The 13,095-nt window shown below is 60.6% G+C and overlaps 1 protein-coding gene across 1 annotated transcript in view; it reads left to right on the top strand.

Moving 5' to 3' along the window:
* The first annotated feature begins 6,008 nt into the window (after window positions 1-6,008).
* LOC140897542 (uncharacterized) overlaps window positions 6,009-13,095 on the top strand; it is a 35,957-nt gene continuing 28,870 nt past the window's right edge. The window contains exons 1-3 of the mRNA XM_073310257.1: window positions 6,009-6,083; window positions 9,514-9,970; window positions 11,489-11,566. Coding sequence (XP_073166358.1) covers window positions 6,009-6,083; window positions 9,514-9,970; window positions 11,489-11,566 — 610 coding nt within the window. The remainder of the gene's footprint in view (window positions 6,084-9,513; window positions 9,971-11,488; window positions 11,567-13,095) is intronic.

Here is a 13,095-nt window from a genome sequence, read left to right as displayed (position 1 = left end):
GCTGGAACTGACAGGTTAGGAGGGAGGGAAGGGATCAGGGCTGGGGTAGGAGTGCAGGAAGGGGTGCAGGCTCTGGCTGGGGGTACGGGCTCTGGGGTGGGGCTGGAGATGAGAGGTTTGGGGTGCAGGAGGGTGTACTGGGCTGGGATTGAGGGGTTCAGAGAGCAGGGCTGGAGCAGGAGGCTGGGGCGTGGGGAGAGGCTTAGGGGTGCAGGCTCTCAGCAACACTTACCTCAAGTGGCTCCCGGAAGCAGCGGCATGTCCTTCTCCAGCTCCTATGCGGAGGCGCGGCCAGGCGGCTCTGCATGCTGCCCCATCTGCAGGCACCGTCCCTGCAGCTCCCATTGGAGCGCCAGAGGGGGCCATTGGAGCTTGTAGGAGCCAGAGCGGGGCCATGCCGCGGCTTCCAGGAGCTGCGTGGTGCAGCCCCTGATCCTGCTCCCCGGCTGGAGCGCCAGAGCGGGGCAAGCCCCAGATCCACTCCCTAGTGGGAGCGCGCGGGCTGGCTTAAAATGGGCTCGCAGGCTGTAGTCTCAGAAGTAGACAAACAGAAGGTCAGCTACCCCTGAGAAGTCAGGCATGGCGTGCTGCCAGCCGGCCGTGATGTTGTCGGAGACAGAACTGGAGAATCTCGCTCTGTGACTTTCCCACCCACGGGCCAGGTCCCACCAGCTCTTCATGCCTCTCTGCTGATATGGACAAATCCAAGCACGAGGCAGAAACTAAGGAAAATATTTTTTAAAGTCTGGCTTCTGCCTAGAGATGTTTCTTTTACTTTTTAATCTTATCTAGCCACCTCCAAACATGCCTCCGTGACATATGGTACCTTCGGGGAGCGTCTTGTAACCCCCACATTCCTCATTTATATATAATTGTGATCTCACATATACAGCAGGCCTTGTAAGGTATCAGGGGAAAGGTCATGATCTGCTGAAAGTCATTTCTCCCTCCAGAGATGTGTATCATTCAGGCATATGAAGCTATGAGAATTGTGTTGTACGGTTGTCAATAAAACATGCTGTAAATTGGGAATTAGCCAGATATTAGCTTCCCAGAGGCAACAGCACGGAAAGTAACCAATGCCTCAGGCGGGGTGTCAACAAACAGCCATTGTGCAGCAAGGGAGCTACAATGCAATGACTCACCCTCCTGAGGCCACACCAGGGGAATTGCTCACCTTGCCTGGAGACTCAGCAATGCCGCCCAGACATGCCTGGACTTCTGTTCTCCAAGCACATGGACTGAGGTATAAAGCAGAACACGGGGGCCCAGGCTTGGCCTTTGTTCCTGCCCCCATCTATGCTGCAAGCAACCAGGACGCTCTGAAGACTCCAACTGAGGGGACTGGCCCAGATTTCAAGGGTGAAATCTTGTAGACTAGGGACTGCAATATCCAGGGCGGTGAGAAAAAGTGCTTAATCTAGATATTGCCCAGTCTAATAGGGTTGAGAGTTTAGACCAGAGGTTTTCAAACTGTGGTCCATGGACCACCAGTGGTCCGCGAGCTCCATTCAGGTGGTCCGCGGATAGTTCCCTCTAAGGTGTGTACCTGAGCGGTTGCACGTGAGAGAGTGAAAGGCCACCCACCTAATTAGGGGAGTCGCGCAGGCATGGTGGCTCCACTGATTAGGTGCCTGGACCCTGGAGAAGATGCACATGTAAGGTGAGGTGGTGGCCTTGGGGGGAATAGGGGGTAAGTGGGAGGGGGAGGTGGGGGGAAGTAGCGTGAGAAGAAGGGGGTGGGGGGAATTTGGGACGTGCAGGGCTGCGGTGCCAGCCACTTTCCCCAGCTCCTGGGCTGTGGCTGACGGGGAGAGACCCCCCCAGCCCTTCCAGCCCCAGCTCGGGGGCTGCTGCAGCGGGGAACAGAGGCACATCCATCATATTAGATAGGTAAGACTACTAACATTAAAATATGAGTTGTGTGCTTTTATATGTAGAACAAAAAATGTTTATTATTAAGGGTTTTTTTTACAATAGTTAGCTAAAGGTACAAACAACATTGGGAAAGATCATTTAGTGGTCTGCCGAGACCCTCAGCAATTTTCAAGTGGTCTGCGAAAAAAAAAGTTTGAGAACCACTGGTTTAGACTGCATGCTTATATCTTCTTTTCTTTTGGTAACTACCTCTGACTTGTTGCCTATCACTTAATATCACTTAAAATCTATCTTATGTAGTCAATACATTTGTTTTACTGTTTATCTTTACCAGTGAGTTTACCTGAAGTTTGTGGTAAATCTGCTCAGGTTTTATAAAGGCTGGTGTATATCCACTTTCCATTGACGAAGTGGTGAACCAATTAATAAATTTGCATTTCCCATCTTGAGCAGTGCAAGACGGTATATTCCTGGGGTACAGTGCTGGGAGCTTGTGGGGGCGGGGGGGGGGAATTTCATAGAATATCAGGGTTGGAAGGGACCCCAGAAGGTCATCTAGTCCAACCCCCTGCTCAAAGCAGGACCAATTCCCAGTTAAATCATCCCAGCCAGGGCTTTGTCAAGCCTGACCTTAAAAACCTCTAAGGAAGGAGATTCTACCACCTCCCTAGGTAACGCATTCCAGTGTTTCACCACCCTCTTAGTGAAAAAGTTTTTCCTAATATCCAATCTAAACCTCCCCCACTGCAACTTGAGACCATTACTCCTCGTTCTGTCATCTGCTACCATTGAGAACAGTCTAGAGCCATCCTCTTTGGAACCCCCTTTCAGGTAGTTGAAAGCAGCTATCAAATCCCCCCTCATTCTTCTCTTCTGCAGGCTAAACAATCCCAGCTCCCTCAGCCTCTCCTCATAACTCATGTGTTCCAGTCCCCTAATCATTTTTGTTGCCCTTCGCTGGACTCTCTCCAATTTATCCACATCCTTCTTGAAGTGTGGGGCCCAAAACTGGACACAGTACTCCAGATGAGGCCTCACCAATGTCGAATAGAGGGGAACGATCACGTCCCTCGATCTGCTCGCTATGCCCCTACTTATACATCCCAAAATGCCATTGGCCTTCTTGGCAACAAGGGCACACTGCTGACTCATATCCAGCTTCTCGTCCACTGTCACCCCTAGGTCCTTTTCTGCAGAACTGCTGCCTAGCCATTCGGTCCCTAGTCTGTAGCTGTGCATTGGGTTCTTCCGTCCTAAGTGCAGGACCCTGCACTTATCCTTGTTGAACCTCATCAGATTCCTTTTGGCCCAATCTTCCAATTGGTCTAGGTCCTTCTGTATCCTATCCCTCCCCTCCAGCGTATCTACCACTCCTCCCAGTTTAGTATCATCCGCAAATTTGCTGAGAGTGCAATCCACACCATCCTCCAGATCATTTATGAAGATATTGAATAAAACCGGCCCCAGGACCGACCCTTGGGGCACTCCACTTGATACCGGCTGCCAACTAGACATGGAGCCATTGATCACTACCCGTTGAGCCCGACAATTTAGCCAGCTTTCTACCCACCTTATAGTGCATTCATCCAGCCCATACTTCCTTAACTTGCTGACAAGAATACTATGGGAGACCGTGTCAAAAGCTTTGCTAAAGTCAAGAAACAATACATCCACTGCTTTCCCTTCATCCACAGAACCAGTAATCTCATCATAAAAGGCGATTAGATTAGTCAGGCATGACCTTCCCTTGGTGAATCCATGCTGGCTGTTCCTGATCACTTTCCTCTCATGCAAGTGCTTCAGGATTGATTCTTTGAGGACCTGCTCCATGATTTTTCCAGGGACTGAGGTGAGGCTGACTGGCCTGTAGTTCCCAGGATCTTCCTTCTTCCCTTTTTTAAAGATTGGCACTACATTAGCCTTTTTCCAGTCATCCGGGACTTCCCCGGTTCGCCACGAGTTTTCAAAGATAATGGCCAGATAATTTGATAAGATAATTTGGCTGGTGCCTCTCTCTGTGTGATTCATGAGTGGCTCTGGGAGCATTCACGCAATGTAGCTGGGTGTTGGGTCTCCACATGTGGTTGTGCTGAGTGATCACAGCACCTGGAGGGGTTTGCTGCTGGTCACTAGCAGGGCATTGTGAGAGACTGCCCAGGCTGGAGACAGTTCAGGGGGCACCGCGGTCCCACAGTCCCAGGCTGCACCCCAGGGATCCTGTCACACCCCCATTTCTCAGTCCATCTACATACATTCCCTCCCAATCCATAGACATCCATCCCCACAGATATCCATCCATCCATCCATCCCCATTCATACCTCTCCCTCCAGCCACCCCATCCATCCATGCATCTAACAGCCTATATACCTCCCCTGTCCGTCCATCCATCCATCTACCCACCCATCCATATACATCCATCTCTACCCCACATATATCAATCCATCCATCCCCATACATACCTCTCTCTCCCTCCACCCATATGCACATAAAGACATCCCCCCACACCTTTCTCCCCATACATATCCATCCATCCATCAATCCTCAGATATACCTCCCTATCCATCCCTCCAACCCATATGCTGCGATCCATCCATGATCATACACCCCTCCCTCTAATCCAGATACATCCCATTTCATCCAGCCATCCAATTTCTCCAAATCTATCTGTTGAGCTAATCTTGTGGCATGGAGTTCCACCAGTACAAACTTTTTACAACCTTTTTATGTTTTCCAGGTTTTTTAAATTTAAAAACAAAGACTTTATTTAAAAAAACTGGACCAAGAAACAACCAAACCAATTGGTTACTGATTCAGTATTTTAAAAATCAACTATCCTAGAAATGTACAAGTTGAGATATTTACAAGTGATTGAACATGGGGTGGAAGAGGTAGTGTGCCCATTCGGTGTCATAGGAGAGGGCTCTGGCTGGATGGGTGGTGGGTGCAGCTCTAGATTATCAGGCTGTGCTGGTGTGTTTCACGTGGACGTCTTGCTGGGGTTACAGCCAGCTATGAATCAGCGATCACTGGCCCATGTCTTTGCCCCTCAGTGGTGAATGGGTGAGCACGGACCTTTATAAGCCAGTCCCACATCAGCACCAGCACAGCCATGAACAGCAGGCCAGGGATGACAAGGAGAAACCGGTAGAAAAACAGCGGCCCTGGAATTGCAAGAGCAGCGGGTTAAGGGAGAAGTCGGCTCACCTGGTTCTAGCTCTGGGGGTGTTTGTCACCCCCTCATGGCCAGTTGGGGTATTGCTATTACAAGCACCCTGAAGAACCATTACAGCTGAGATTCAGGTCTGTGTTTACCCACAGTAGGGTCAGTGGATGGGCAGATTTCCTTCTGCCCCTGCCCCCCCTACCAAAAATCCCCCAGTTTACAGGAGTGGTTTGGTTTCTTTGAGCCACAATTATTATAGTACCTAGAAGTCTGACATCAGGGCACCTTTGCACCAGACACTGTCCAGACACCCAGGGAGAGACAGTCCCTGCTACAAAGTCTAAACAGACAAAGGATGGAAGGGGGATCTGAGGCTCAAGGAGGGGACTTTTGCTAGGCCACGTGACAGAGCACAGCCTTGAACCCAGTCGTCCACAGCCATTGCCCGAGGCTCCATGTCCCGGTGCCCCACTCGTTTGCCTGTCCTCAGCCTCACTACTGGGGCTGCCAGCCTGGGAATAGCTGTGGTTTGGGTACCAGGGCGCTCAGACCCACCAACTGATATCACACCTCTTCGTGTCATGACTTGATCTGGGGCCGGATTAGAGCCGGTGCCCCCTAGAGGGGAAATGCCCCAAGGCCCACTTCCTGAACCAGCCAGTCCCCCCTCCGCCTCCCAGCCTGGACCAGAACCAGCGCCCCCCAGAAAGAGACTCACCCACAGCCGTCAAGAGGATGCGGGCCAGGCAGGTTCTGTTCTTCCCCGAGAGGACCCAGTACTCCCCCTCCATGTCTCTCTTCATCTCCTGCACCACGAGGCCCGATGTGTGGAGGATGAGGTGGCCCTTGAAGGCCTGCAGGAAGTAGTATAGACGGCCCCGGATCAGCACCATTAGCCAGTCGCAGCGGGGCCTGTGGGCATTCACTCTGCACAGGGCAACGCTCCCCCGGGGCAGCCGGAGCGGGATGACGGCCGTCGAGCCCCGGGCGACAAAGCGATGCAGGAGGGGGCAGGCGCTGGGAGCTGGGGAAAGACTCAGGGTGAGTAACTCATAGTGGGACCCCAGGGGGGACGGTGTGTGCCATTGATTAGCTGCAGCCACTAGGGGGCGATAGGGTCCTATATGCACCAGTGGGGACGGGGATCGGTTTTACCCAGCTGATGATATGAAATTAGAACTGATTAGCAGGGAAAGGCCCCATAGCTCATTCCCCACTCCCTGAGCCAGCCATTGCCCCACCCTGAGGCTGGATCAGAACAGTGCCCCCTAGAGGGGAAAGGTCCCATCTCCTATTCCCAGCCTCCTTGAGCCAGCCAGTCCCCCACCATGGGGTCAGATCACAGCCAGTGCCCCCTAGAGAGGAAAGGCCCTGTGTCCCATTCCCTGCCTCCCTGAGCCAGCCGACCCCCAACTGTGGGCCCGGATCACAGATGGTGCCCCACAGAGAGGAAAGGCCCAGTGTCCCATTCCAATCCCCCTTGAGCCAGCCTGCGCCCTCTACAGGGGAAAGGCCCCATATCCCATCCTCCTTTATATTTTAATACATTCCCTGTAGACCCCATAGCACTCCGGTATACCCCAATACATCCCCTGATTCCCCCTGGCTATTCCCAGCACACCCCAATACACCTGTACCCCCCAGTATACTGCCTAGACATCCTAATACCTCCCTGTATACCCACCTCCTTACCTGCCACCTTCCCAACATAGGGCAGAGCCCGCACCTCCATGACCCCGCCTGGGTAAAGCCCCCCCAGAATGAGAAGCATGGCCCCATAACCCCCACTCTGCCGCACCCAGCGCCCCCTAGAACTCCCCTCCAGCTGTGTCCCACACCCCCACATCCTGACCACCCAGGGTGCTCCCAGCCTGGCTCGGTGTGGGTGTACTGGGGATGCTGGTTCTATTGCGGGGGGGTCATAATGGCTGGGCACATCGGGTTCTATGCTCAGCACAGAACAGATGTGACAGCAGGTTCCAACAGCTGGATCTCGCCCCCTAGTGGCCGTTGCCTGAGCTGCATCGTCCCATACTGCACCTGGGACGAGGCCAGACAGACCCATCTGGGATGCAGCTGTGGCAGGGGCAACGCCAGGGAATATCCGGACTGAGATGCCCGGGGATTGGGACATGGGGTCTCTCCCTTCTAGGGGTCGTCCGTTCTGACCCAGCCCCGGGGCGGGTGGGGGGAACTGGCTTGCCCAGAGAAGCAGAGAAGGGTTTTTCCCCTTTAGAGGGCACCAGTTCTAAATTTCACACCATCTACTGGGTGGAATATCAGACCCCCTGAGGGGGGTGGGGTGCTACCCTGCTGCCCCCTAGTGGCTGCAGCTGACGTTGGCTCTGGCAAGTAGTTCCCCACCGCTGCCACCAATAATTGCCCAATCATACTGGAAGCAGAACCAGCCTCATCGGGTGAGCGACCTTGAGCTTTCAGGTCATTGTTGCCTGTTGAACCCAGGCGCTCCCCCCGGAGCGCCAGTCAGTGCCGCTGTCCAGCCCGGGGTGGGGGGATAATTCATTTCCACATTTGAAAGGAGCACGAGACGGGAGAACATGGGGGGGGGGGGGGGGAGAAGAGACACCCAGCGGAAACCCTGGCTCCATCCAGCCGGCCCTGGCTCCAGGCGTCTTCTCGTGTGTGGGAGGGTGTGAGAGTCAAGGCAGGTTTTGTGGACCGGCGGGGAAGGCTAGTGGCGGTGTTGGGTCACGGTGGTGCAGGGAGCTGGCCCCAGGCGAGATGGTCGGGGTGTTCCTGCTCTGGGTCTTTGTGGGTGAGCAAAAGGGTTTTTTGGGGGGGGGGGGATGCTGCTTCTACGGGGGAGGGAGAGAGACGGCTGTGGGGAGAGGATGGGGGAAGATGGGAAGGAGAAAAGGGACGAGTGTGAAAGCGAAAAATATTTTGGTTACTTCAAGAAAGAAGGGGGGGCACAGTACCAGGGTACAGTTGGGCATGTTGGGGGGGGCGGGGTGTGGTGGGGAGGGGGGGTGCAGGGTGCACAGTGTGGGGGGGCTGTGGTGGTGCTGTGGCAGCTGTGGGGGGCCCAGTGTGAGGGTGTGGGTGAGGCAGTGAGGGGCTGTGTGGTGGGGGTGCGGGGGAGCCCAGTGTGAGGGTGCGGGTGGGGCAGTAAGGGGCTGGGCGACGGGGCCGTGGGAGGCTGGGTGTGGGGGACGCGGGGGCCCAGCGTGAGGGTGCGGGGGGGCAGCGGGGAGCTGGGTGCGGGGGAGCCGGGGGCGAGGGGGGGGGCAGCGGGGGGCCAGGCGACGGGGCCGTGGGAGGCTGGGTGTGGGGGACGTGGGGGCCCAGTGTGAGGGTGCGGGGGGGGGCAGCGGGGGGCCGGGCGGCGGGGGAGCCGGGGGCGAGGGTGCGGGGGGGGCAGCGGGGGGCCGGGCGGCGGGGGACGTGGGGGAGCCGGGGGTGAGGGTGCGGGGGGGCAGCGGGGGGCTGGGTGCGGGGGACGCGGGGGAGCCGGGGGTGAGGGTGCGGGGGGGGCAGCGGGGGGCCGGGCGGCGGGGGACGTGGGGGAGCCGGGGGTGAGGGTGCGGGGGGGCAGCGGGGGGCTGGGTGCGGGGGACGCGGGGGAGCCGGGGGCGAGGGTGCGGGGGGGGGCAGCGGGGGGCTGGGTGCGGGGGACGCGGGGGAGCCGGGGGTGAGGGTGCGGGGGGGGCAGCGGGGGGCCGGGCGGCGGGGGACGTGGGGGAGCCGGGGGTGAGGGTGCGGGGGGGGCAGCGGGGGGCCGGGCGGCGGGGGACGCGGGGGAGCCGGGGGCGAGGGTGCGGGGGGGGCAGCGGGGGGCCGGGCGGCGGGGGACGTGGGGGAGCCGGGGGCGAGGGTGCGGGGGGGGGCAGCGGGGGGCCGGGCGGCGGGGGGAGCCGGGGGCGAGGGTGCGGGGGGGGCAGCGGGGGGCCGGGCGGCGGGGGACGTGGGGGAGCCGGGGGCGAGGGTGCGGGGGGGCAGCGGGGGGCCGGGCGGCGGGGGACGTGGGGGAGCCGGGGGCGAGGGTGCGGGGGGGGGCAGCGGGGGGCCGGGCGGCGGGGGACGTGGGGGAGCCGGGGGTGAGGGTGCGGGGGGGGGCAGCGGGGGGCCGGGCGGCGGGGACGTGGGGGAGCCGGGGGCGAGGGTGCGGGGGGGGGCAGCGGGGGGCCGGGCGGCGGGGGACGTGGGGGAGCCGGGGGCGAGGGTGCGGGGGGGGGCAGCGGGGGGCCGGGCGGCGGGGGACGTGGGGGAGCCGGGGGGTGAGGGTGCGGGGGGGCAGCGGGGGGCCGGGCGGCGGGGGACGTGGGGGAGCCGGGGGCGAGGGTGCGGGGGGGCAGCGGGGGGCCGGGCGGCGGGGGACGCGGGGGGAGCCGGGGCGAGGGGTGCGGGGGGGCAGCGGGGGGCTGGGTGCGGGGGACGCGGGGGAGCCGGGGGCGAGGGTGCGGGGGGGCAGCGGGGGGCCGGGCGGCGGGGGACGTGGGGAGCCGCCTAGAGGGGACGTGGGGGGCCCGCACAGCGCCCCCCACCCCCGGCACTCCCGCTGCCTCTCCCGGCAGGCGGCTGCTCCCCGCTCTCGCTGGCGGTGCCGGCTGGCCCGGTGGCCGCGCTCCCCGGGGGCCCGGCCCTGCTCCCCGCCGCCCTGCGGCTCCCGGCCCCGCCGCCCCCTGTCTTCCAGGTGCGCTGGCGTTTCCAGCCCACGGGCCGCCTGGTGCTGCTGCTGGCGGCCCGGGGCTGCGGCGGGGCGGCCCCCTGGCGCCTGTCCTGCCGCCTGGCCCTGGAGCGCGGCCGGGGCTACGAGGGCCGGGCCGGCCTGGGCCCCCGCGAGGCCTCGCTGCTGCTGCGGGACGCCCGGCCCGAGGACGCCGGCATCTACCGCGTCAGCCTGCTGGGCCTGGACGTGCTGGCCGTGGCCGAGGTCAACCTGACCCTGGCCCCCGCCCCCGCCGCAGGTAACCGGGGTGGGGGGCGGGCGGGGACAGCCGGGGCGGGGTCCCGCCGGCCGGCCCCTGCCCCGTCCCCCGCAGCTCAGCCCCACCCCCGCCCCACGCCCGTTCCCTCCCCTCCCCTCCCCCCCCCCCGTCCTCCCAGGGGATCCCGCCGGCCGGCCCCTGCCCCGTCCCCCGCAGCTCAGCCCCACCCCCGCCCCACGCCCGTTCCCTCCCCTCCCCTCCCCCCCCCCCCCGTCCTCCCAGGGATCCCGCCGGCCGGCCCCTGCCCCGTCCCCCGCAGCTCAGCCCCTCCCCCGCCCCACGCCCGTTCCCTCCCCTCCCCTCCCCTCCCCCGTCCTCCCAGGGGATCCCGCCGGCCGGCCCCTGCCCCGTCCCCCGCAGCTCAGCCCACCCCCGCCCCACGCCCGTTCCCTCCCCTCCCCTCCCCCCCCCCCCCGTCCTCCCAGGGGATCCCGCCGGCCGGCCCCTGCCCCGTCCCCCGCAGCTCAGCCCCTCCCCCGCCCCACGCCCGTTCCCTCCCCTCCCCTCCCCCCCCCCGTCCTCCCAGGGGATCCCGCCGGCCGGCCCCTGCCCCGTCCCCCGCAGCTCAGCCCCACCCCCGCCCCACGCCCGTTCCCTCCCCTCCCCTTCCCCGTCCTCCCAGGGGATCCCGCGTCCCAACCCCTCCCCCGCTCCCTCCCCTCCCCCGTCCTCCCAGGGGATCCCGCGTCCCAACCCCTCCCCCGCTCCCTCCCCTCCCCCGTCCTCCCAGGGGATCCCGCGTCCCAACCCCTCCCCCGTTCCCTCCCCTCCCCCGTCCTCCCAGGGGATCCCGCGTCCCAACCCCTCCCCCGCTCCCTCCCCTCCCCCGTCCTCCCAGGGGATCCCGCGTCCCAACCCCTCCCCCACGCGCTATCTCAGAGTCAGGGGATCCCGCGTCCCAACCCCTCCCCCGTTCCCTCCCCTCCCCCACCCTCCATGGGATCCCACGTCCCAGCCCCTCCCCCACCCCCTATGGTCCAACCCCTGCCCCATCTGCTTTCTCCAGTCCCCATTGGATCCCACATTGCAACCCCTCCCCTCCCCCTCGTGTTCCCGTCCCTCCCCCATTCCCTGCTTCCTATCCTCACCCCCATCCCCCGTGGGATCCTGTAACCTTGTTCCCCCACATAATATGGGGATCCTGCCCCCCCACATCTCCCCAGCAGAGATCCAGCATCCCCGCTTCCCCCCATGGGGATCCCACCCCCTACCAGAGATCCTATATCTCTGATCCTTCCCCGCATGGGGATCTCACCCCCGCCAGGGTTCTGGCATCCCAGCTGTCCCCACGGATCCCATTGCAAAGCTGCCATCCCGCCCTACTCTCCTACCCTGGCCAGCCCCTGTCCCATGGTGCTGCCCCCCACCCCCGTCACGGCCTCTAGTCCGCTCCCTGGGGAGGCCCTGCCAGTGCAGAGTTGAACTCAGAGCCCGGCAGGGGATCCCTCCCTCCTGCCAACCCCCTCACCCACCCTGCTCTGGCTTGTCTCCCTACAGACCCCAGTCTCCCTACAGACCCCACCACCGTCCTGCCTCCCACCTCGCCAGCACCTGCCAGCAGCACCGAACTGCAGGGTGAGGAAGGAGAACAGAGGGGCACAGTGTGGGGGGGTGGGGCGGAGGGGGCAGGTCTTGGTGTTACAGCACCGAGCTGGGACTCAGGGGATTTCGGCTCTGTTCCTGGCTCTGTGTCGCATCCCACAGTATTCTTGCCAGCACGTTAAAGAAGTATGGGCTGGGTGAATGGACTGTAAGGTGGACAGAAAGCTGGCTAGATCCTCGGGCTCAACGGGTAGTGATCAATGGCTCCATGTCTAGTGGGCAGCCGGTATCAAGCAGAGTGCCCCAAGGGTCGGTCCTGGGGACGGTTTTCTTCAATATCTTCATAAATGATCTGGAGGATGGTGTGGATTGCACCCTCAGGAAGTTTGCAGATGGCACTAAACTGGGAGGAGAGGTAGATACGCTGGAGGGTAGGGATAGGATACAGAGGGACCTAGCCCTGGTCTACACTACGGCGTTAGGTAGAATTTAGCCTCATTAGGTCGTTTTAAAAATGACTGCGTCCACACACCAACCCCGTTCCGTCAATCTAAAGGGCTTAGTGAGGACGCACTCCACTGACTTAATGCGCTTAGTGTGGACATACGCAATCGACTGTATAAAATTGAATTCTAAAAATTGACTTCTATAAAATTGACCTAATTTCGTATTGTAGACATACCCCTAGACAAATTAGAGGATTGGGCCAAAGGAAATCTGATGAGGTTCAACAAGGACAAGTGCAGAGTCCTGCACTTAGGACGGAAGAATCCCAGGCACCCCTACAGACTAGGGACCGAATGGCTCGGCAGCAGTTCTGCAGAAAAGGACCTAGGGGTTACAGTGGACGAGAAGCTGGATATGAGTCAACAGTGTGTCCTTGTCGCCAAAAAGGCCAATGGCATTTTGGGCTGTATAAGTAGGGGCATTGCCAGCAGATCGAGGGACGTGATCATTCCCCTCTATTCAACATTGGTGAGGCGTCATCTGGAGTACTGTGTCCAGTTTTGGGCCCCACACTACAAGAAGGATGTGGAAAAACTGGAAAGAGTCCAGCGGAGGGCAACAAAAATGATTAGGGGACTGGAGCACATGACTTATGTGGAGAGGCTGAGGGAACTGGGATTGTTTAGTCTGCAGAAGAGAAGAATGAGGGGGGATTTGATAGCTGCTTTCAACTACCTGACAGGGGGTTCCAAAGAGGATGGATCTAGACTGTTCTCCGTGGTGGCAGATGACAGAACGAGGAGTAATGGTCTCAAGTTGCAGTGGGGGAGGTCTAGGTTGGATAATAGGAAAAACTTTTTCTCCAGGAGGGTGGTGAAGCACTGGAATGCGTTACCTAGGGAGGAGGTGGAATCTCCTTCCTTAGAGGTTTTTAAGACCCGGCTTGACAAAGCCCTGGCTGGGATGATTTAGTTGGGGATGGGTCCTGCTTTGAGCAGGGGGTTGGACTAGATGACCTCCTGAGGTCCCTTCCAACCCTGATGTTCTATGATTCTATGATTCTTTCCCCAGGCCTCCGGTTCCCAGCTTCGCCCCCTGTGGCCCTGCGTCCCGGG

Source organism: Lepidochelys kempii, chromosome 14, assembly GCF_965140265.1.
Source record: "Lepidochelys kempii isolate rLepKem1 chromosome 14, rLepKem1.hap2, whole genome shotgun sequence".
In the NCBI taxonomy this organism is placed as follows: Eukaryota; Metazoa; Chordata; order Testudines; family Cheloniidae; genus Lepidochelys; species Lepidochelys kempii.
Note: the sequence above shows the minus strand (reverse complement) of the source record. Positions and strands in the feature narration are given on the sequence as shown.